At 43.0% G+C, this 21,939-nt stretch overlaps 1 protein-coding gene across 4 annotated transcripts in view; it reads right to left on the minus strand.

The window, feature by feature from the left end:
- Nucleotides 1–21,939, minus strand: part of ptpn11b (protein tyrosine phosphatase non-receptor type 11b) — a 153,055-nt gene that overhangs the window by 83,677 nt on the left and 47,439 nt on the right. For all 4 annotated transcript variants that reach the window (XR_010016116.1, XM_063033442.1, XM_063033441.1 and 1 more), the window contains exon 2: nt 5,244–5,366. Coding sequence is in view for 3 of the 4 variants with exons in the window: in XM_063033442.1 (XP_062889512.1) it covers nt 5,244–5,366 (123 nt within the window). In the remaining variant the exon portion in view is untranslated. The remainder of the gene's footprint in view (nt 1–5,243; nt 5,367–21,939) is intronic.

Genomic DNA, 21,939 nt, shown 5'->3' on the forward strand with positions numbered 1-21,939 from the left:
GCCCATGGAATTACGGGAAAGTTACATACGTGGATAAAGCATTGGCTGATTGGCAGGAAACAGAGAGTGAGAATAAAGGGATCCTATTCTGGTTGGCTGCCGGTTACCAGTGGTGTTCCAAAGGGGTCCGTGTTGGGGCCGCTCCTTTTTACATTGTACATCAACAATTTGGATTATGGAATAGATGGCTTTGTGGCTAAGTTTGCTGACAATAGGAAGATAGGTGGAGGGGCCAGTAGTGCTGAGGAAACGGAAAGTCTGCAGAGAGACTTGGATAGATTGGAAGGATGGGCAAAGAAGTGGCAAATGAAATACAATGTTGGAAAGTGTGTGGTTATGCACTTTGGCAGAAGAAATAAACGGGCAGACTATTATTCAAATGGGGAAAGAATTCAAAGTTCTGAGATGCAACGGGACTTAGAAGTCCTCGTACAGCATACCCTTAAGGTTAACCTCCAGGTTGAGTCAGTGGTGAAGAAGGTGAATGCAATGTTGGCATTCATTTCCAAAGGAGTAGAGTATAGGAGCAGGGATGTGATGTTGAGGCTCTATAAGGCGCTGGTGAGACCTCACTTGGAGGACTGTGGGCAGTTTTGGACTCCTTATTTAAGAAAGGATGTGCTGACGTCGGAGAGGGTACAGAGAAAATTCACTAGAATGATTCCGGGAATGAGAGGGTTAACATATGAGGAACGTTTGTCCGCTCTTGGACTGTATTCCTTGGAGTTTAGAAGAATGAGGGGAGGCCTCACAGAAACATTTTGAATGTTGAAAGGCATGGAGAGAGTGGATGTGGCAAAGTTGTTTCCCATGATGGGGGAGTCTAGTACGAGAGGGCATGACTTAAGGATTGAAGGGCGCCCATTCAGAACAGAAATGCCAAGAAATTTTTTTAGTCAGAGGGTAGGGAATCTATGGAATTTGTTGCCACGAGCAGCAGTGGAGGCCAAGTCATTGGGTATATTTAAGGCAGAGATTGATAGGTATCTGAGTAGCCAGGGCATCAAAGGTTATGGTGAGAAGGCGGGGTAATGGGACTAAATGGGAGAATGGATCAGCTCATGATAAAATGGCGGAGCAGACTCGATGGGCTGAATGGCCAACTTCTGCTCCTTTGTCTTATGGTCTTATAGTTATTTTTATTCTTGAAAGTGACAGTAATGATTAGATGCCAAAACACCATCAGGTCCTAACATGCTAATTTGTGATCTCAATTATATTCATTGCATTGTTTTTTTATATGAAGTGCCAGTGGTGTGTGTGCAGATTTGACAAAGGTAGCCCATCTTCCTCTGTCCACCTTGAACTGTTTACAAATTTGAACATGGCCAGCCATGCCCTCCTCCTTCAATATTTCTCTACTACCAAAGATTAAAGACTAGCTTTATTTGTGACATGTACATTGAAACACACAGTGAGATGCGATTGTTTGCGTCAACGACAAACACAATCCAAATATGTGCTGGGAGCAGTCCGCAAATGTCTCCAGGCTTCCGGTGCCAACATAGCATGACCACAGTTTACTAACCCGAACCCATATGTCTTCTGAATGCTTGGAAACTGGAGCGCCCAAAGGAAACTCACGCAGTCAGGGGAAGAACATACAAAATTCTTACAAATAGCAGTGGAAATTGAATCCCAGGCGGTGATTGCTGGTGTTGTAAAAAGCTAAGCTAAGCTCTGTGCTACTGTGTCACCCACATTATCCATCTGGATTGCTTTATTCATTATTCTCTGGCTAGTTATAGTTGGATAGGCACCAACATAGCTACAACTCCTGCAACTACAAAGTTACCTTCTATCTTCCACTCCCTCCATAGTTCAAAGTAAATTTTGTTATCCAAGTACATATACGTCACCATATACAACTGTATATCTTTCTGTAGGTATACTGAACAAATCTATAGTAACTATAACAGGATCATTGAAAGATCAGCCACAGTGTAGAAGACAAAAAACTGTGCCAATGCAAATATAAATAGATAACAATAAATAACGAGAACATGAGATAATGAGATAAAGAGTCCTTAAGGTGAGATCATTGATTGTGGGAAACATCACAATAGATGGACAAGTGAGTGTAGTTATTCCTGTTTGTCCAAGGGTCTGAAGCTTCCTACCTGCAACTATAGAGTGAAGCCGTCAGGATAATTGCTAGAATACAATGCATTTACTTCCTGGCTGAGTGTGACCATGACTAGTCACACTCAGTAGGTCAATGCCCGCGGAGTTAAGCACAAAAATAGCAGACACAGGAGTCAAATCTGTATGCACAGCAGATTGATATCACAATTTGCCTATGCTGCACTCTTCTTGTGGGTGTTGGCAATACTTGCACTAACACCCTCACCAAATGCGGTCCGGTGTACCACTTGACAGAAACAAGTACCTACGGCCATAGCACGCAAAAAATGCATACTACTTAAGCACATTTTGTACCCTGATTTTTTACAGGTACTTCCTATGCAATACAGCTGAGGTCACAAAATTAGCAGTGTTAGTACTTGAAGGTGTTTTGGCACTCTAAAGAATTTCAATTATCTTCCTTCAAGAATACGAATTACTCTTGAAAACAACTGAGGTTTGTTTGGCCCCAAACAGTCAGCTACACTTAATAGATCTTGTTTCTCAAAATCTAATATATTGCAAAGAAAATATGCTATTTACCTGATTTGACAATTGTTGTAAATTAAGCTTTTAGATTATGAAGAACCTATCAACCTCCACTTTAAATATACCCAATGACTTGGCCTCCACAGCCGTCTGTTGCAATGAATTCCACAAATTCACCACCATCTGTCAAAAAAAAATCCTCCTCATCTCTGTTCTAAAGGGACATGATTCTATTTTGAGTCTGCACCCTCCAGTCCTAGAGTCCCCCGCGATAGGAAACATCCACTCCACGTCCACTCTATGTCTTTCAATATTTGATAAGTTTCAATGAGATCCCCTCTCATTCTTTTAAACTCCAATAATCACAGGCCCAGAGCCATCAAACACCCCTCATACGTTAACCTTTTCATTCCTGGAATCATTCTCATAAATCTTCTCTGGGCCTTATAGACAGAACCTCTGTATAGGCCATTCTAATTTATAGAGCCCCCAAAATAATAGCCAAAAAGTGGAGCTGAAACCTAGCTATTTAAGCATTAATATTGGCCATGATGGTAGCAAAATGAGGTGCCTAGAGCAAATGAAGGAAATAGATCCTTGTTTTTTACCCCCATATTCCAGTAAAGAGACAGATGTTTGAGATTTAAGATTGCTCATCCTTAGGCAACAAATACCAGATTTGCAACCACAAAGGCACTTTTCCCTCTATACGTGATTGAATACATTGCTCAGGGATGTAGGAATTCTTTTATTGACATGCATGTACCGCTCCCAACTGTTCCAACCCAACACCAGAATCGTCCCATCCACTACATCATATATTTTAACAGTGACAACAGTGACCATTAGGGTTAATGCAAGTACAATACCTTGATGAATACCAGAAATTCCTTTCTAAGTGATAAAAAGGTATAAAGATAATTTTCATAAAGATCTACAGAAATGGTAAATGGGAACTACCGATCCATATAGATTCTCCTACCTTTGTGATGTCATGCATTGTAATAAATACTCTCTCTATCCATAATATATCCTTCTTTATGAGGCAAAACAAAATAAACCTGAGGAATAGTTAGATTGAATAATTAGAAAACTTATTTCCTGTCCATTATGCAGAGGACAGAACATATTGGTCTTGAATCCTCAGTTCCCAGAACATATCCACTAGAACACATTGGTCTTCAATTTGCAGCTTCACTTCCAAAGTTTGTGACAATTCCAGAAATTCTTTCATTAGTGCAATATTTACTGTGCTGCACTTGAGAATTTCATCTAAAAGTCAATTCACCCATTGTGGTTGGATAGCACACATATGCAGGGGACATAGCCTACATGGCCTACATTTAACCTGCTTAACCTACGTAGCACACGTATGCAGGGGAAATAGTCTACATATAGCCTACATTTAACCTACATAGCACACATATGTAGAGGACGTAGGCTAAATTTTCAAATGTGTGTAATTGGAGCAGCTGAAAATGCAGAGTGATGAAAAAGCACACCAGTTTTCCTAACTATTCCACTCCTACACCTGAATATGTGCCTGCTCAATCTTCCATTTCACCACATCTCATGCTTTCTTCAGTTTTACCTTACAACTGATACAACTCCACACTAATGGCATTCATCTACACTGAGCAGAATGTTCATGAGTAGATGGAAGAAATCAAATAAACAACAGTGGGAATCAGAACTGAAACCTTGGAGTCAAATCTTGGCAATCAAATATTGACAGCAGCGTACAAATCTATGAGGGGAATTGAAAGGGTAAATGCAAGAAGGCTTTTTCCACTGAGGTTGCGGGTTAAGGGGAAAATGGGGGGGAGCTTCTTCACTAAGAGGCTGGTGAGAGAGTGGAATGAGCTGCAAGTGGAAGTGGTGGATGCGGATTTGATTTCAAAAATTAAGAGAAATTTAGGTACCTACATGGACGTGTGGGGTATGGAGGGCTATGCTTCGGGTGTGGGTTGATGGGACTAATCAGACCAACAGCTTAGCATGGACTAAATGGGTCGAAGTTTCTGTTTCTAGTTTACTATGACCCTGTATTTCCTTAATAATTTAACTAGGCTACTACATATAATATCAGTCCTCTTCTTTCTTTATATTATTAATATTATTTATTTATTGAGATACAGTTCAGAATGTCCCACTTGGTGGCACAATATCAGCACCAGACTCCAGAGCGAAGGTTCCCGAGTTTGAATCCAAGTCGGGTTGAGCGTCGAGCTAGCAACTCGGCCTCATAAAAACAAGAATAGTTTGCTATGGAAACACCGTCACGACGGTGCCCCAATAACTCCACTGCCGAATTATGGGCCATTCTTCTATACAGCTCAGAATAGGCCCTTCTGAACTTCAAATCATGCCGTCCAGCAACCCCCGATTTAACCCTAGCCTCATTACGGTTCAATTTAGAATGACCAATTAACCTACTAACTGGTACTTCTTTGGACCATGGAAGGAAACTGAAGCACCCAGAGAAAATATATGCATTCCACAAGAAGGACATAAAGAGACTCCTTACAGATGACATCAGAATTGAACTCCGAACTTCGTCGTCCTCCTCCTCCCCCGAGGTGTAATTGCATCATGCTAACCGATACTCTATTCTGCGAATTGTGTCTTACCTGATTGATAAAGTGAAGTCCCCAGGGTTGCTTTTGCTGGGTCGTGCTAGGAAGCTCCCATGAACTCCTCTGTTTAGTAAGAGATGTTCCGCTTCAATCCCAGATATATTAGGATGAAACCACCTAAGCAAAAAATAAAAAAAATAAAGATAATCCAAAAATGAATCAAAAGAATAAAAGATAATTCTATCTCACAGGCCCTCTGTTGGCCAGGATTGACCATGGATGTTGCATCCAAGCTGTCTATGTGATGCACGAGCAGGTACGCAAGTCAGGGCAGTACAATATGGCTCCCCCTCTCCACAGAGCTTATGAATCCACAGAATAGCAGAGACCGATACAGTTCGGCGCCAGTGTACCACAGGAGTGCCAGTCCGTGTCGAAGCCAAAGTAGCACTGCCTTAGGGACTCCAGCTCTGGATTTTTCCTCAGGGGTTACTCCAAAGCCTTCCTTATGAGTGGATATAGTCACAAGGCAGCAGGGGTTTGAGATCAGAGTTTTTCTTCTCCTAGATGAGTGCCAACCACAGCTGACGAGACCTATCAGCCCGAAGCTACTGGTTTTAAGGCACCAGTAACTCGCCTTTGCCCTTTCTTCCATCAGTAGAAACAAGTCTGCTGGGCTTCATACATGAAGGCCAGGATCTGGACTTGGTTGTCAGAAGCTATTTGAAACACACACCATTAGGAGCATTTTATAGATGGTGAGCCCTTATCCTTAATACCACCCCGGTAATGACAAAATCTTAAGGAACCAATAATTCTATAATGTTGTTTATTAAAAAACTGATAGCCAATAGTTTTAACTAAACTATCAGAAATTGGGCATGAATATTGGATGCTATTGAACAGTACAGTAATATCTGAAAAATCTTACTTTTGAATTAAAATATTCTGTCAGAGTAGCAGAGCATAGGTTTTATCCCTCCCTCCATCCCCCTCAAGGCTTTTTCATTATGTAAGCTTAGAACATAGAACACAGAACAGCACAGCACAAGAACAGGCTCTTTAGCCCACAATGTTGTGCCAAATCAAGTTAACTTAGTAATCACACACAATGCTAGATGAATCCAGCAGGCCAGGCAGCATCTATGGAAAAAAGTACAGTCGATGTTTTGGGCCCAGACATCGGTGAAGTGGCTTCCCAATCTATGTCGGGTCTCACTGATATACAGGACGCCACATTGGGAGCACCGGACACAGTGTATGACCCCAACAAACTCACAGATGAAGTGTCACCTCACCTGGAAGGACTATTTGCGGCACTTCACCTGTGAGTCTGTTGGGGTCATATACTATGTCTGGTGCTCCTGGTGTGGCCTCCTTTATATCGGTGAGACCCAACGTAGATTGGGAGACCATTTCGCCAAGCACCTATGCTCCATCCGCCAGAAAAACCAGGATCTCCAGGTGGCCACCCATTTTAATTCCATTTCCCATTCCCATTCCAATATATCAATCCATGGCGTCCTCTACTGTCGCGATGAGGTCACACTCAGATTGGAGGAACAACACCTTATATTCCGTCTGGGTAGCCTCCAACCTAATGGCATGAACACTGATTTCTCAAACTTTCAGTAATGCCTCCCACCCTCCCCTTCACCATTCCCCACCCCCTTTTCACTCTCTCATCTTATCTCCTTGCCTGCCCATTGCCTCCCTCTGGTGCTCCTCCCCCATTTTCTTTCTTCCATGGCCTTCTATCCTCACCTATCAGATTCCCCCTTCTCTAGCCATGTATCTCTTTCACCAACTTCCCAGCTATTTGCTTAATTCTTCCCCCTCCCAGTTTCATCTATCACCTTGTGTTTCTCTGTCCCCTCCCCCCCCCAACCACCTTTTAAAATCTATTCCTCATCTTTTTGTCTCCAGTCCTGCCGCAGAGTCTTGGCCCGAAATGTCGACGTTACTTTTTCCATAGATGCAAACTGGACTGCTGAGTTCCTCCACAGCATTTTGTGTGTGTTGATTGGATTTCCAGCATCTACAGATAATCTCTTATTTGTAACTCAGTAATCAAATGGCTAACTACACTGATCTCTTCTGCTTACATAATGTCCATATCCCTCACACTCATATGCCCATCTAATCATCTCTTAAAAGTCTCTAATGCGTCTGCGTCTACCACCTCCCCTGGGCAGCACATTCCAGGCACCCATGACTCCCTGATAAAAACCTACCCCCTCACATTTCCTTTGAAATTACGCAGTAGGATTTCAGAATTTCCTTGTGAAGTATGCTTTAAGTAGTCCTTGCTGTAATTGTTATTGAGGTACAGTTTTCTCCTGAATATTTACCTGGCTGATTATGAATCCTTCAGCTGGTAGTTGTTCTTACTGCTAAGTAGATGAAGTAGTTGAGATGAATAGTACAGCAGAGACAGAGAGGGTTAAGTAGAACGAGAGGTAGAGGCAGAGTGATAATTATTCATAGCTTTGTGGTCAAGTTTGCGCTGATACAAAGATCAATGGAGGGTCAGATAGTATTGAGGAAGCAGGGAGTCTGCAGAAGGACTTGGACAGATCTGGATAATGGGTAAAGAAGTGAGAGTGTAGGGAAGTGCATGGTCATGGACTTTAGTATAGGAATCCAAGCAGCACCTCAAACTATGTTGGTTGTTGACGCAAATGACACATTTCACTGTATACTTCGGTGTTTTGATGCACATGTGACAAAATAAAGCTAATCTCCATTCTATATTTTAATTCCAGTCCGAGTTATCTGCACTCCCCCAATGATCTTTCATTTAATTATTCACTATTGTCCTCGCTCTCATTAACATTATAGTATGCTCTGAATTTTCTCAGCACAAAACTTATTAACTAGAGAGCACAAATTTAAGATAATTGTGTTTAGAAAGCAGAACAAAAAATCTCTCAGCAAGTGATGGGAGTCCAGAACTACTTGCCTGAAAGGGTGGTGGACGTAAAAAGTTTTACTACACTTAAAAACCCACTCCCTGGCTCTTGACCTGCGTGAGCTGCAGGGTAACAGGTTAATTGGTCATTGTAAATTGTCCTGTGATGAGGCTAGTGTTAACTGGTGGGCTGCTGGGTTGTGCAGCTTGTTGAGATGGAAAATCTGTTCCATGCTGTAACTCAAAATAAAAATAAACAAGTTCAAGTTCAGTTAATTGTCATCCAGTTGAACACATGTATACCACCGAAGGAAAGAACTATCAAGATGCACAACACAGTACATAACTCATACATGGGGAGAGTTTAAACTAGAATTGCTGGGGGGTGGGAACCACATTGAAGAGACGGAAGAAGGCGCTATTGGCTCACAAATAGTGAAAGCTTGGAGACAGTGCGAGAGGGAGGATAGGCAGGTGATAGAGAAGGGATACGCTCAGACCAATGGTTTGAGATGTGTCTATTTTAATGCAAGAAGCATCATGAACAAAGTGGATGAGCTTAGAGCATGGATCAGTACTTGGAGCTATGACGTTGTGGCCATTACAGAGACTTGGATTGTTCAGGGGAAGGATTGGTTACTTAGTGTGCCAGGCTTGATGTTCTAAACAGGACAGGGAGGGACACAAAAGAGGTGGGGGCATGACACTGCTGATCAGAGAAAGTGTCACAGCTACAGGAAAGGAGGAAGTCATGGAGGGATTGTCTACTGAGTCTCTGTGGGTGGAAGTGAGAAACAGGAAGGGGTCAATAGCTCTACTGGGTGTTTTTTATAGACCACCCAATAGTAACAGGAACATTGAGAAGCAGATAGAGAGACAGATTCTGAAAAGGTGTAATAATAACAGGGTTGTCGTTTTCTAGATATTGATTGGCATCTCCCTAGAGCAAGGGGTTTAGATGGGGTGGAGTTTGTTAGTTGTGTTCAGGAAGGTTTCCTGACACAATATGTAGATAAGCCTACAAGAGGAGAGGCTGTACTTGATCTGGTATTGGGAAATTAACCTGGTCAGGTGTCAGGTCTCTCAGTGGGAGAGCATTTTGGAGATGGTGATCACTATTCTATCTCCTTTACCATAGCATTGGAGAGGGATAAGAACAGACAAGTTAAGAAAGCGTTTAATTGGAGTAAAGGGAAATATGAAGCTACCGGGCAGCAACTTGGAAGCATAAATTGGGAACAGATGTTCTCAGGGAAGAGTGTGGCAAATGTTCATGGGATATTTGCGTGGTGTTCTGCATAGGTACGTTCAAATGAGACAGGGAAAGGATGGTAGGGTACAGGAACCGTGGTGTACAAAGGCTATTGAAAATCTAGTGAAGAAGAAAAGAAAAAGCTTACAAATGGTTCAAAAAACTAGGTAATGATAGAGGATCTAGAAGATTATAAGGCTAGCAGGAAGGAGTTTAAGAATGAAATTAGTAGAGCCAGAAGGGGCCATGAGAAGGACTTGGCGAGCAGGATTAAGGAAAACCCCAAGACATTCTAAAAGTACGTGAAGAGCAAGAGGATAAGACATGAGAGAATAGGACCAATCAAGTGTGACAGTGGAAAAGTGTGTATGGAATCGGAGGAGATAGCAGAGATACTTAATGAATACTTTGCTTCAGTATTCTCTACAGAAAAGGATCTTGGCGATTGTAGGGATGACCTACAGCGGATTGAAAAGTTTGAGCATGTCGACATTAAGAAAGGGATGTGCTGAAGCTTTTGGAAAGCATCAAGTTGGATAAGTCACCAGGACTGGATGAGATGTACCCCAGGCTATTGTGGCAGGTGAGGGAGGAGATTATTGAGCAATGATCTTTACATCATCAATGGGGACGAGAGAGGTTCCAGAGGATTGGAGGGTTGCAGATGTTCCCTTATTCAAGATAGGGAATAGAAATAGCCCAGGAAATTATAGACCAGTGAGTCTTACTTCAGTGGTTGGTAACTTGATGGAAAAGATCCTGAGAGGCAGGATTTATGAACATTTGGATAGGCATAATATGATTAGGAATAGTCAGTATGGCTTTGTCAAAGGCAGGTCGTGCCTTACGAGCCTGACTGAATTTTTTGAGGATGTGACTAAACACATTGATGAAGGTAGAGCAGTAGATGTAGTGTATATGGATTTCAGCAAGGTATTTGATAAGGTATCCCATGCAAGGCTTATTCAGAAAGTAAAGAGGCATGGGATCCAAGGGGACCTTGTTTTGTGGATCCAGAACTGGCTTGCTCACAGAAGGCAAAGAGTGGTTGTAGACGGGTCATATTCTGCATGGAGGTCGGTGACCAGTGGTGTGCCTCAAGAATCTGTCTGGGACCCCTTCTCTTCGTGATTTTTATAAATGACCTGGATGAGGAAGTGGAGGGATGGGTTAGTAAATTTGCTGACGACACAAAGATTGGGGGTGTTGTGGATAGTGTGGAGGGCTGTCAGCGGGACATTGATAGGATGCAAAACTGGGCTGAGAAGTGGCAGATGGAGTTCAACCCAGATAAGTATGAGGTGGTTCATTTTGGTAGGTCAAATATGATGGCAGAATATAGCATTAATGGTAAGACTCTTGGCAGTGTGGAGGATCAGAGGGATACTCAAAGCTGCTGCGCAGGTTGACCCTGTGGTTAAGAAGGCATACGGTGCATTGGCCTTCATCAACCGTGGGATTGAGTTCAAGAGCCGAGAGGTAATGCTACAGTTATATAGGACTCTGGTCAGGCCCCACTTGAAGTACTGTGCTCACTTCTGGTCACCTCACTACAGGAAGGATATGGAAACTATAGAAAGGGTGCAGAGGAGATTTACAAGGATGTTGCCTGGATTGGGGATCATGCCTTATGAGAATAGGTTGAGTGAACTCGGACCTTTCTCCTTGGAGCGGTGGAGGATGAATGAGAAGTGACCTGACAGAGGTGTACAAGATGATGAGAGGAATTGATCGTGTGGATAGTCAGAGGCTTTTTCCCAGGACTGAAATGGCTAACACGAGAGAGCACAGTTTTAAGGTGCTTGGAAGCAGGTACAGAGGAGATGTCAGGGGTAAGTTTTTTACGCAGAAAGTGGTGAGTACGTGGAATGGGCTGCTGGCGATGGTGGTGGAGGTGGATATGATAAGAGTCTTTTAAGAGACTCCTGGATAGGTACATGGAGCTTAGAACAATAGAGGGCTATGGGTAACCCTAAGTAATTTCTAAGTAAGTACATGTTTGGTACAGCATTGTGGATAAGGGCCTGTATTGTACTGTCGGTTTTCTATGTTTCTATGTCATACATAAAGTAATACTACCACAAATAATTAACAACTAATAAGGTACAAGTTAAAAAGTAACCAATATAACACTACTGGTGCTTCATACATGATGAAACCTGGGTGTTAGCAGGGAGTTCAGTAGTCTTAAGGCATGGGGCAAGAAACAGTTTCGATGGTAGGAGGGTCAAAGAAATTGTTAGATGGGAGGGATCATTGACAAAGCTATGGGAGGGATGGAAGGGATCAATAACACTGTGTACACAGTGCTCCTGATAAATATTTCTGATGGGTGGAAGAAAGACCATGACGAGCCTTTTTAGGGTCTTGCGATCAGATGCCTTGCAATTCCCATATCAGATGGCCTGCAGCTGGTCAGGACACTCTTGACGATGCCCATGTAAAAATTAGTTAGGCAGGGGGAGCCTCACTCACCTCAGTCTCCTCAGGAGGTGAAGACTAAGAACTAGGGAGTGAGTTTAAATGTGAAGCCTATTTCAAGTTCCTGGGTGTCAAGATCTCGAGGACCTAACCTGGTCCTAACAAATCGATGCAGCTATAAAGAAAGCAAGACAGCGACTATACTTCATTTGATGTTTGAAAAGATTTGGTATGCCAACAAAAACACTCAAAAACTTCTATAGATGTATCGTGGAGAGCATTCTGACAGGCTGCATCACTGGTCTGATATGGGGGAGAGGGGGGCTACTGCATAGGACCAAAAGAAGCTGCAGTGGGTTGTAAATTTAATCGGCTCCATCTTGGGTACTAGCCCACAAAGTACCCAGGACGTCTTCAAGGAGCAGTATCTCAAAAAGGCAGCATCCATTATTAAGGACACCCAGCACCCAGGGCATGCTCTTTTCTCATTGTTACCATCAGGTGGGAGGTACAGAAACCTGAAGGCACATACTCAGCAATTCAGGAACAGCTTCTTCCCCTCTGCCATCCAATTCCTAAATGGACATTGAATCCATGGACATTACCTCACTTTTTTAATATATTTCAGCTTTTGCACAAATTTTAATCTATTCAATATACATATACTAATTGATTTACTTATCTATTAATATTATTTTTTCTTTTATATTATGCATTGCATTGAACTGTTGCTACAAAGTTAAGAAATTTCACGACACATGCCAGTGATAATAAACCCAATTCTGATTCTATTCTTAACCGCAAGGTCACAAAGGCCACAATGGGCCAAATGTCCTTTTACTAGGCCTTTGTTCTACAACACGAATGATTGTTCCATAATTTGCTAGTAAATTTCTGCCTTCATTTCCACCTTCAAGCCAATTCTTAAAATGTACTCCTTTGTCTAAGCTTTGAGTCTTGTCAAATTCTGTTTGTGGCGTGCCTTGGGATGGTATGCCAAACTGAAAATGCAAGTTGGTGCTGAAGCAACACAGCAAATCAGCACTCATTGAATATGGCAGTATTAACAGTAATTACTTTTGTCAATTATTTCAGTGATAATCAGTATTACAAAGGTCAGCCTCAGCTCGTTCACTTAATCATTTCACATAGAAGTATTACAGAAAATGGAAATTGAAAATATTAGAAGATATTGGAAATGGTTATCATAGATAACACCAGAAATGATGCTGAATATCAAGGATATGTGGCTAGATTCACACAAAATGCTGTCAAAACATATTAGGTCAGGCAGCATCTATGGAGAGGAATAATGAGTTGACATTTTTGGCCAAAACCCTTCATCAGGAAATTGGGATGTGTTACATACCCCGTAACTGGGTTGCCAAACCAGCAGAAATGGATCACTCAGTTGGAGTCTGGATTACTAGAACTAAGAAAGTTTTATTAAAGAAACAAGCAACACAGTACTCTAATCAAAAGGATAATGAATGCAACAGTTCAGCAATGATAAACATACATGTACACAGAATTAAGATAACAGGATCAATCAAGCTCTATCGTTGTCTAGGGGTAAATGACCAGTTTCAAAGTGACGCAAAGTTCAGTTCAATTTAGTTCAGTTCAGTTCGCAGAAATCGCTGCCATGGCGATGGACAGTGGGGGGGAGGAGAGAGAGAGCAAAACGAATGAATATTCAAGGCTTCCACACAGACCTTCGCAGTCAGCTTTCGGGCGAGTCCTTTGTGATGTCATCTGAGGTCACCGACTGTGACCCCTCCGTTTCCAGATACGATCGTTTCCCTGCGGTGAACCTGGCACCCAGGCAAGGGTGGACACACACCAGGTTCTCGCCGATCGTGCCTTTCCACCCTGTGCATCTATGGCCCGATACTTCCCACCGACTTGTGAGAGACGCACCGCCTCCAGGGTCTTGTTACCTCGGGTGTCGTGTGTGTCCTGCCTTAGCGAACCTGTCCCTTTTTATCCCCCTGCTGGGGTATCGCCTGTTCATCACTTCAAACAGTTCAGGGTTCAAAGGGGGAGCCACTCTTGACAGCTCTCTCCTTCTGTTACTCTCTCTCCCATCCCTTCATTAACATCTCTAAATGCTGCTCCATTGTTTTCCTTATCTCTGTCTCTCCTGAAGACAGGTGGCAGACCAACTGCTGATTCCACTGGTGCCAGCCCAGGCCAGCTACATCTTAATCTATGTGTATTCTTGTCACACTTCCCCCCTTTAAGGATTTTTACCGGGGTGTAAAAATTACAAACATGAATACATTATTTGATACACACACAAATATACATCTTTATCAGCTATTTGGCTAATACAGCGAGTTTGAAGTTGTCAACACCTGGCAGACAGTCAGCCATCACATTTTCTGTTCCTTTTATATGTATTATTAATAATCCCTTAGACCAGGCTCCAACTTAGCAAACTTCATAGTGGCCAAAAACACTGATGAATTGCGATCAATGTAACCTCTCATTTGGTTTTGTCCCGGACCACAATAACAAGGGTCGTCCCATTCTGACTTAGTTTTCTCTCGCAAGGGCTTAGTAGGAGGGGGAGGGGTAGTGACCACGGAGTTATTGCAAAACTTCCTACAGTACCCCACCATCTCCAAGAGCCTTCCGAGGGCCCTCTTGTCTGTCGGGGTTGGGAGGTCAGAGATAGCCCGCACTTTAGCTTGCATCGCTGCCAGCTGCCCCTGTGTCACCACAATTCCCAGGTAAGTGACCTTCGTGTGGCTGAACTCATTTTTTTCAAGGTTCACTATCAAGCTGGCTTCAGACAGCCGTATTACATTGCCAATACACACCTCTGCGTTCGCCAGCCCTTTTGTCACTGAATTACTCAGTCTATATGGATGTTGCTCGCTAAGCTGCCCTATTGTAACAGACACCACCCAACGTCCCAGTTCTTTGCATCGCCTCGGGACAATCAAACACACGTGTGCGAGTCGTTTAATTACTTCTCCTAAAGAGTCGCTTTGTTCAGGGATTAAGGGAGAGACCTTATCAGCAGAGCTGGCCAAAACAATAGCCTTCTCCCATCTGGTCGATACCATACTCATCTTTTCAAAATGGTTTTTTTTTCTTATCAGGGGGACCCTAGCTTCATTGATTTCCGCGCTAACACCGACTAGGTTTGTTAGCATATCAAAAGCCTGTGACCGTCTCAGTTCGCGTTGGCCATAATCAATAACATCCTTCCTCCGGTGCAGCCGGTAAACCTCTTTCATGATTCCACCAACTGTTTCCTCCAGCACTGCAAAATGTCCACCGAGGGGTACCTTGTGGGCCAGGTTAAAAACCTCATCCCCATAACTCTTTTGCACCACCCCCCATTCCTCATCTGCGGACACAGTACTTGGTTTCCCTTTCTTCCTTAGCACTTCCTCCTCCACCAAAACCATCAGCCCCTCGTCTTGCTCCTGCGCCTGCATAAATTCTTTCCTGGCTAATGCTAAGTCTGTTTCAGTTCCCTCACTACCTCTTGTTTCACTACACTCCTTCTTTTCACTTTCTACCCCCTTCTCATACAAGGCTGGCAGAAACGTCTCAGCTAAATTTACTACCGCGGTCCCGTGATGAACCTGTGAATCCATGGGCGGGGCCTCAATGCTGGCAGGCTGACCTGTCAATCTCACTGTTTCGAACACAATTCCCCCGGCGACGTCATCACCGAGCAAGACTTCCACGCCTTTCATCGGTAATTCGGACCTCACCCCGATCGTGACTAGTCCAGAGACCAGGTTGCTTTGTAAGTGTACCTAGTGCAAAGGGACTGTCTCTGTCCCTTCTCCAATACCTTTGACCTTGACCTCCCCAGTCTGGGTCTCTGAGCTAAACTCTAATACACTCTTCAGTATTAGTGACTGACACGCTCCCGTGTCTCTCCAGATCCGCACTGGAACTGGTTTTAACCCCTCCTTCACCGACACCAATCCGGCCGAGATAAACCTCTCGCGCCCTTCCTGAACTTTGGCAGACCTGTCCTTCCCTAGTGGTTTGTTTACCAGCTCGATACAGCCAGTCAAAATCGCCGTTTTTCCTTTTCCCGTCTCCTTCTTTGGGGCAAAGCACCTGGACGCAAAGTGTTCGACTTTCCCGCAATTATAACAGACGACCCCAGGAGACTTCCTGCCAGACTGCTCCCGGTCTACCTTATCCTTCTCACTAGTCCCCGGCTTACTTTCTGACTTTTCTGGTGGACTCTCCCCGCCGTCCTGACTACCCTTCTGGTAGTCTTTACTCGGGGCAAACTTCATTTTATGCGTCAACGCATACTCATCCGCTAACTTAGCAGTTGTGGCTAACGTGGCTGCCTCTTTCTCATCTAGGTAGGGTCTCATACCCTCAGGGACACAACCTTTAAACTGCTCAATCAGGATCAGCTGTAGCAGTCTGTCATAATCCCCCCTACCCCCTTTGAGGCGCACCAACGCTCACAATATGTCTGCATCTCACGGGCAAACTCTAAATACGTGCGGTCCCACTGCTTCCTCGCATTCCGGAACCTCTGCCGGTATGCCTCCGGGATCAACTCATAAATCCTGAGGATGGCCTCTTTCACCACCTCATACCTCTGGGCATCTTCCGCGGACAAAGCTGAGTAAGCTTGTTGGGATTTCCCTTTCAGTACACTTTGAAGCAAAACAGCCCACTTATCCCTCGGCCAGTCCTGACTTGTAGCAACTTTTTCGAAATGGAGAAAGTACCGATCCACGTTGGTATCGTCAAATGGGGGAACCAGCCTTACCTCCTGGGTCGCCCAGAACCCTCCACCTTGGTTCGGCACGGGCCCCTGCTCTGCCCTTATCCTTAACTTCTCCAGCTCGAATTCCCTTTCTCTCTGTTTCTCCTCTCGCTCCCACTGTCTGTCTCTCTCCCTCTCTCACTCCTGCCTTTCTAACTCTTTCTCTTTCTCTTGCCTTTCTAACTCTCTCTCCTTCTCTTCTCGCTCCAACTGTCTGTCCCTCTCTTTCTCTTCTCGCTCCAACTGCCGTACCCGGAACTCGTGTTTGAGTCTCAGTTTTTCAAGCTGCACCTGTACCGCATCTCCAGCAGGTTTTTCAATAGACACCACCTCCAGCTCGCCTTGGGGAAACACACCTTTAGATACATAGTGCTCTACGATAGCTCTGTGTATCTCCTCTCTCCTCATTGTTGACTTCCCCTTAGCAAGATTCAACCGTTTGGCCACAGCTACCAATTCCGATTTCCTGGCATCCTCTAAAGCCTCCAAGGTCAGCGCCTTTATAATTTCCTCAGCCTCCATTTCTGCTGTTTGTCTTTTCTTTCTTTCGAGAATTTTGACCCAATCAATTTACTCCGTCCCAAATTTAGCGTTCAAAATCGCGGACGAGAACCCCACTTATGTTACGTACCCCGTAACTGGGTTGCCAAACCAGCAGAAATGGATCACTCAGTTGGAGTCTGGATTACTAGAACTAAGAAAGTTTTATTAAAGAAACAAGCAACACAGTACTCTAATCAAAAGGATAATGAATGCAACAGTTCAGCAATGATAAACATACATGTACACAGAATTAAGATAACAGGATCAATCAAGCTCTATCGTTGTCCAGGGGTAAATGACCAGTTTCAAAGTGACGCAAAGTTCAGTTCAATTTAGTTCAGTTCAGTTCGCAGTAGTCGCTGCCATGGCGATGGACAGTGGGGGGGAGGAGAGAGAGAGCAAAACGAATGAATATTCAAGGCTTCCACACAGACCTTCGCAGTCAGCTTTCGGGCGAGTCCTTTGTGATGTCATCTGAGGTCACCGACTGTGACCCCTCCGTTTCCAGATACGATCGTTTCCCTGCGGTGAACCTGGCACCCAGGCAAGGGTGGACAACACCAGGTTCCCGCCGATCGTGCCTTTCCACCCTGTGCGTCTATGGCCCAGTACTTCCCATCGACTTCTGAGAGACGCACCGCTTCCAGGGTCTTGTTACCTCGGGTGTCGTGTGTGTCCTGCCTTAGCGAACCTGTCCCTTTTTATCCCGCTGCTGGGGTATCGCCTGTCCATCACTTCAAACAGTTCAGGGTTCAAAGGGGGAGCCGCTCCAGACAGCTCTCTCCTTCTGTTACTCTCTCTCCCATCCCTTCATTAACATCTCTAAATGCTGCTCCATTGTTTTCCTTATCTCTCTCTCTCCTGAAGACAGGTGGCAGACCAACTGCTGATTCCACTGGTGCCAGCCCAGGCCAGCTACATCTTAATCTATGTGTATTCTTGTCACAGATGAGTCCTGATGAAGGGTCTCAGCTGAAAATGTTGACACTATTCCGCTTTATAGATGCTGTCTGACCTGAGTTCCTCCATCATTTTGTGCGTGTTACTCTTGATTTCCAGCATTTGTAAAATCCCGTATGTTTGTGATCTCCTATCAGATTCCTTCTTCTTTATCTCTTCACCTGTTCCACCTGTCGTCGCCCAGCATCTCACTTCAAACCCTCCCCACCCACCTACCTTCCCCCTCACCTGGTCTCACCTGTCACTGTGTACTCCTTTCCCTCCACCTCCTACTTTATTATTTTGGCTTGTTCCTCCTTCCTTATCAGTCCTGATGAAGGGTCTCCGCCTGAAACATGTTTCTTCCCCTCCACAGATGCTGTCTGACCTGCTGAGTTCCTCCAACATTTTGAGTGTGCTGCTCTGGATTTCCAGCATCTGCAGAATCTCTTGTGGTTAGACTCCCTCTCTATAATATGTACTGTTGAAAATACTGTCCATTGCTTTACTGATGATTGAGAGAATGATTAGTGGTAATTACATTGATTGCATTTGCCCTACATTTCCTAGATAGGATATCCCTGGACAATTTTCCAAATTGCAGCTTGGTGGCATTGAAGCTGGTTTGCAACATTAACAGTATTTCTAGCAACATGCACAAAATACCCGAGGAACTCAGCAGGTCATGCAGCATCTATGGGAAGGAATAAAGAGTCAATGTTTCGGGGGCCTGACGAAGGGTCTCAGCCTGAAGAGTTGACTGTTTATTCTTCTCCATAGATGCTGACTGACCTGCTGAGTTCCGACAACATTTTGCATGTGTTAGTCTGGATTCCCAGCATCTGCAGAATCTCTTGTGATAAAAGTTCAAACTTCAAAATAAATTTATTATCTAAGTATATATATGTCACCATATACAACCCTGAGATTAATTTTCTTGTGGACATAATCAATAAATTTATAGAATAATAATCATAAAATGGAAGACTGCCCAACTTGGGCGTTCAACCAGAGTGCAGAAAACAACAAACTGAGCAAATACAAAAATAAATAAAAATAATAAATAAATAAGCAATAATTATTGAGAATACGAGATGAAGAGTCCTTGAAAGTGAGTCCATTGGTTGCGGGAACATCTCAATGATGTGGCAAGTGAAATTGAATGAAGTGAATGCTGCCTACCTCACTGAATATTTGCAATAGTTTCTGCACTAGATCTGCTTAGTTTAGTGGTGTAGCTAATCCTTGAGCGCAAAAATTCAACATTAAATTCACTATTACCTTTGCTTTAGTCAGTGCTCTCTCCATCTTATTTTCTCTCCCCATAGATACTGACTGGCCTGCTCATTATATCAACATTTCCTGTACTTAACATATTTGCATACTGCAAAAATAATTACCAGAATACTGGCACATTATCAAAACTATTCATTGCTCTGAACAACCACACCATTTATCAACAATTAGACAGACATTTCCACATTTTTTATTTTATTTAGATATACCGCATGAAACAAGCTGTTCCAATCCAACAAGCCACGCTGCCCGGCAACCCACCAATTTTCACCCTAGCCTAATGACGAATTAACTTCCGAACCAGTACATATTTGGACTATGTGTGGAAACCGAAGCACCCAAAGGAAACCAACACATTCATGAGGGAAAATACAAACTGAACTCATGTTTTCAGAGTACAGTCCTCACTTTAAATATCACTTACAAAAGTTGTAGCAAAGCCATTAATAAGAGAAAAATAGGAACTGGCTTAGTTCAATAACCACAACTATGAATTAGTTTTGACATTACCAGTTGGCATTTACTTATCTGATGGCAATTCATAATTTCCAAAAATCATTTTCTAAAATCAGAAGGTTAAGTAATATACAAAATTTACAAGTCAAATATATGAAGCCTTAATCGTGCTTTTCAAGAAGAATTGTGGTGCATTACTACATGCTTTTTTTTCAAAAATATACTTAATAATTGTAAGTAAGTTAGTTGTATGTTTTAAAGATATCAAGTATCAATGATATGTGTCTATAAATGCTCAAAACAACTATATTTCTTCATATCAGCTACAAGGCACAACAGAAATCAACCAACATATCTTCACCATCATTTTTACAGTTCTTTGTGGCTAACCATATTTTCCATCTAAAACTCATCCTTTGTTCCATTCACCAGAAACTAAATTCAGCAATAAATTGCAAGTGCCTCTGACAAATAGTCAGATTTCCATCATATAACCCTGAACTATCAGATATTTCCAGTTTTTAGTTTTTATGTCGAGCAAGGAAAATTTGAATGTGATAACATTACTACAACTTTAGAAGCTGCACCAAATGCATGTTAAGATCTTGTTCCCAGGCTGTGCTTACTCCTCAGTTTACGTTGGAAAATAATTACAATTGGATTGATAGAATTTAATGACAAGCTTACTTAAACTCCGCCACAGACGGTCCCAAACCCAGCTGTGAGAGTTGGGCAAGGGGCTAGCAACCTCATCCAGTGAAAACCCAGATCAACAGAAACACCACCAGAAGCGTCAAAGACTTTATCCCTAGAAATGGAAGGACACCAGAAAATGGGCTACATCTGGAGACAATTTGAAAGACTGGGCCAGGGTAGAGGAGTCTGGAGAGATGCTGTCAGCAGTCTATGTCTCAGTAGGGATGATAGGCTAAGAAAACAAAGCTTACATATGAACAGGCCTGGAGCTAAACTAATTTGCCACAATTTAGAAAGTAGGGCTGATATTTGCCGGTAAAGGTTTGTGAGTTTATGATCACAAATCAAAAATGGACTCTGACACAGAACATTAATAACTACCCTTCTGCAATTGTGGAAATTTTCAGATAATGTAAATATCACCATTGTCAGCACAGAAATATCCTGGTACATCAAGGTTCCTGACAAAGGTGTTGGTCAGTATATAAGACAGGTCATCTTGCAGCTTTGACATTTCAATTGTAGCCACAGCAGTTGGAAGACTTCAGTGAGTGAAGTCTTAAATGAAGTCTTAACACATCAGATGTGCTAACATCTGACACACTATCACAAACACAAGAGATTCTGCAGATGCTGGAAATCCAGAGCAATACACACAAAAAGCTGGAGGAACTCAGCAGGTCAGGCAACATCACTGGAAATGAATAAATAGTCGATGTTTCAGGCCGAGATCGTTCATCAGCACTGAATACATATTTATCTGATACACTATACCATGCTGATATTTTGACAGATTAATTCTTCACTTTCCTTCTTTCTTGTTATGTCCATGCACCTTCTAGTCTAACTGCGGTGCACTTTGTCTGTAGCTGTTACACTCCATTCTACATTCTGTTATTGTTTTAACTTGTTCTACATTAATGCGGTGTAGTGAACTGATCTGTATGAACAGCTTTCCAGACAAGCTTTTCACTGTATCTCAGTGCATGTGACAATAATAAACCAATTTCAATTCCAGCTTGTCCTGATCTTTGAACTAATGCATTCCGAAGGGAATGCATATGAAGTCATCCATGTCTAGGAAAGATTGCTTTAGAAACTAGGTCTTCAAGACAAGATAAAGTCCTTTATTACCTTGCACATCACAGTTTGCAAATTTAAGCAACTTTACAGAACTATAAAAAGGACCAAATAATTGCACAAACCTGTAACAATTCGGAAAAAATAAACAAGCATAGAACATATAATCTATTTTGCCATCTGCCTAAATTTCCAGCATTGCATACAAATGGAATCAAGATTTACATTTGGGACGGCATAGTAGCCCAGTGGTTAGACTAATGATTTACAGCACCAGTGATCTGGGTTCATTTCCTGCTGCTGTCTAGAAGGAGTTTGTATGTTCTACCCATGACCACATGGGTTTCCTCCGGTGCTTTGGATTCCTCCCACATTCCAAAGATGTATGGGC

The sequence above is a fragment of the Mobula hypostoma genome, chromosome 25 (genome assembly GCF_963921235.1).
Source record: "Mobula hypostoma chromosome 25, sMobHyp1.1, whole genome shotgun sequence".
NCBI classification, from domain to species: Eukaryota; Metazoa; Chordata; class Chondrichthyes; order Myliobatiformes; family Myliobatidae; genus Mobula; species Mobula hypostoma.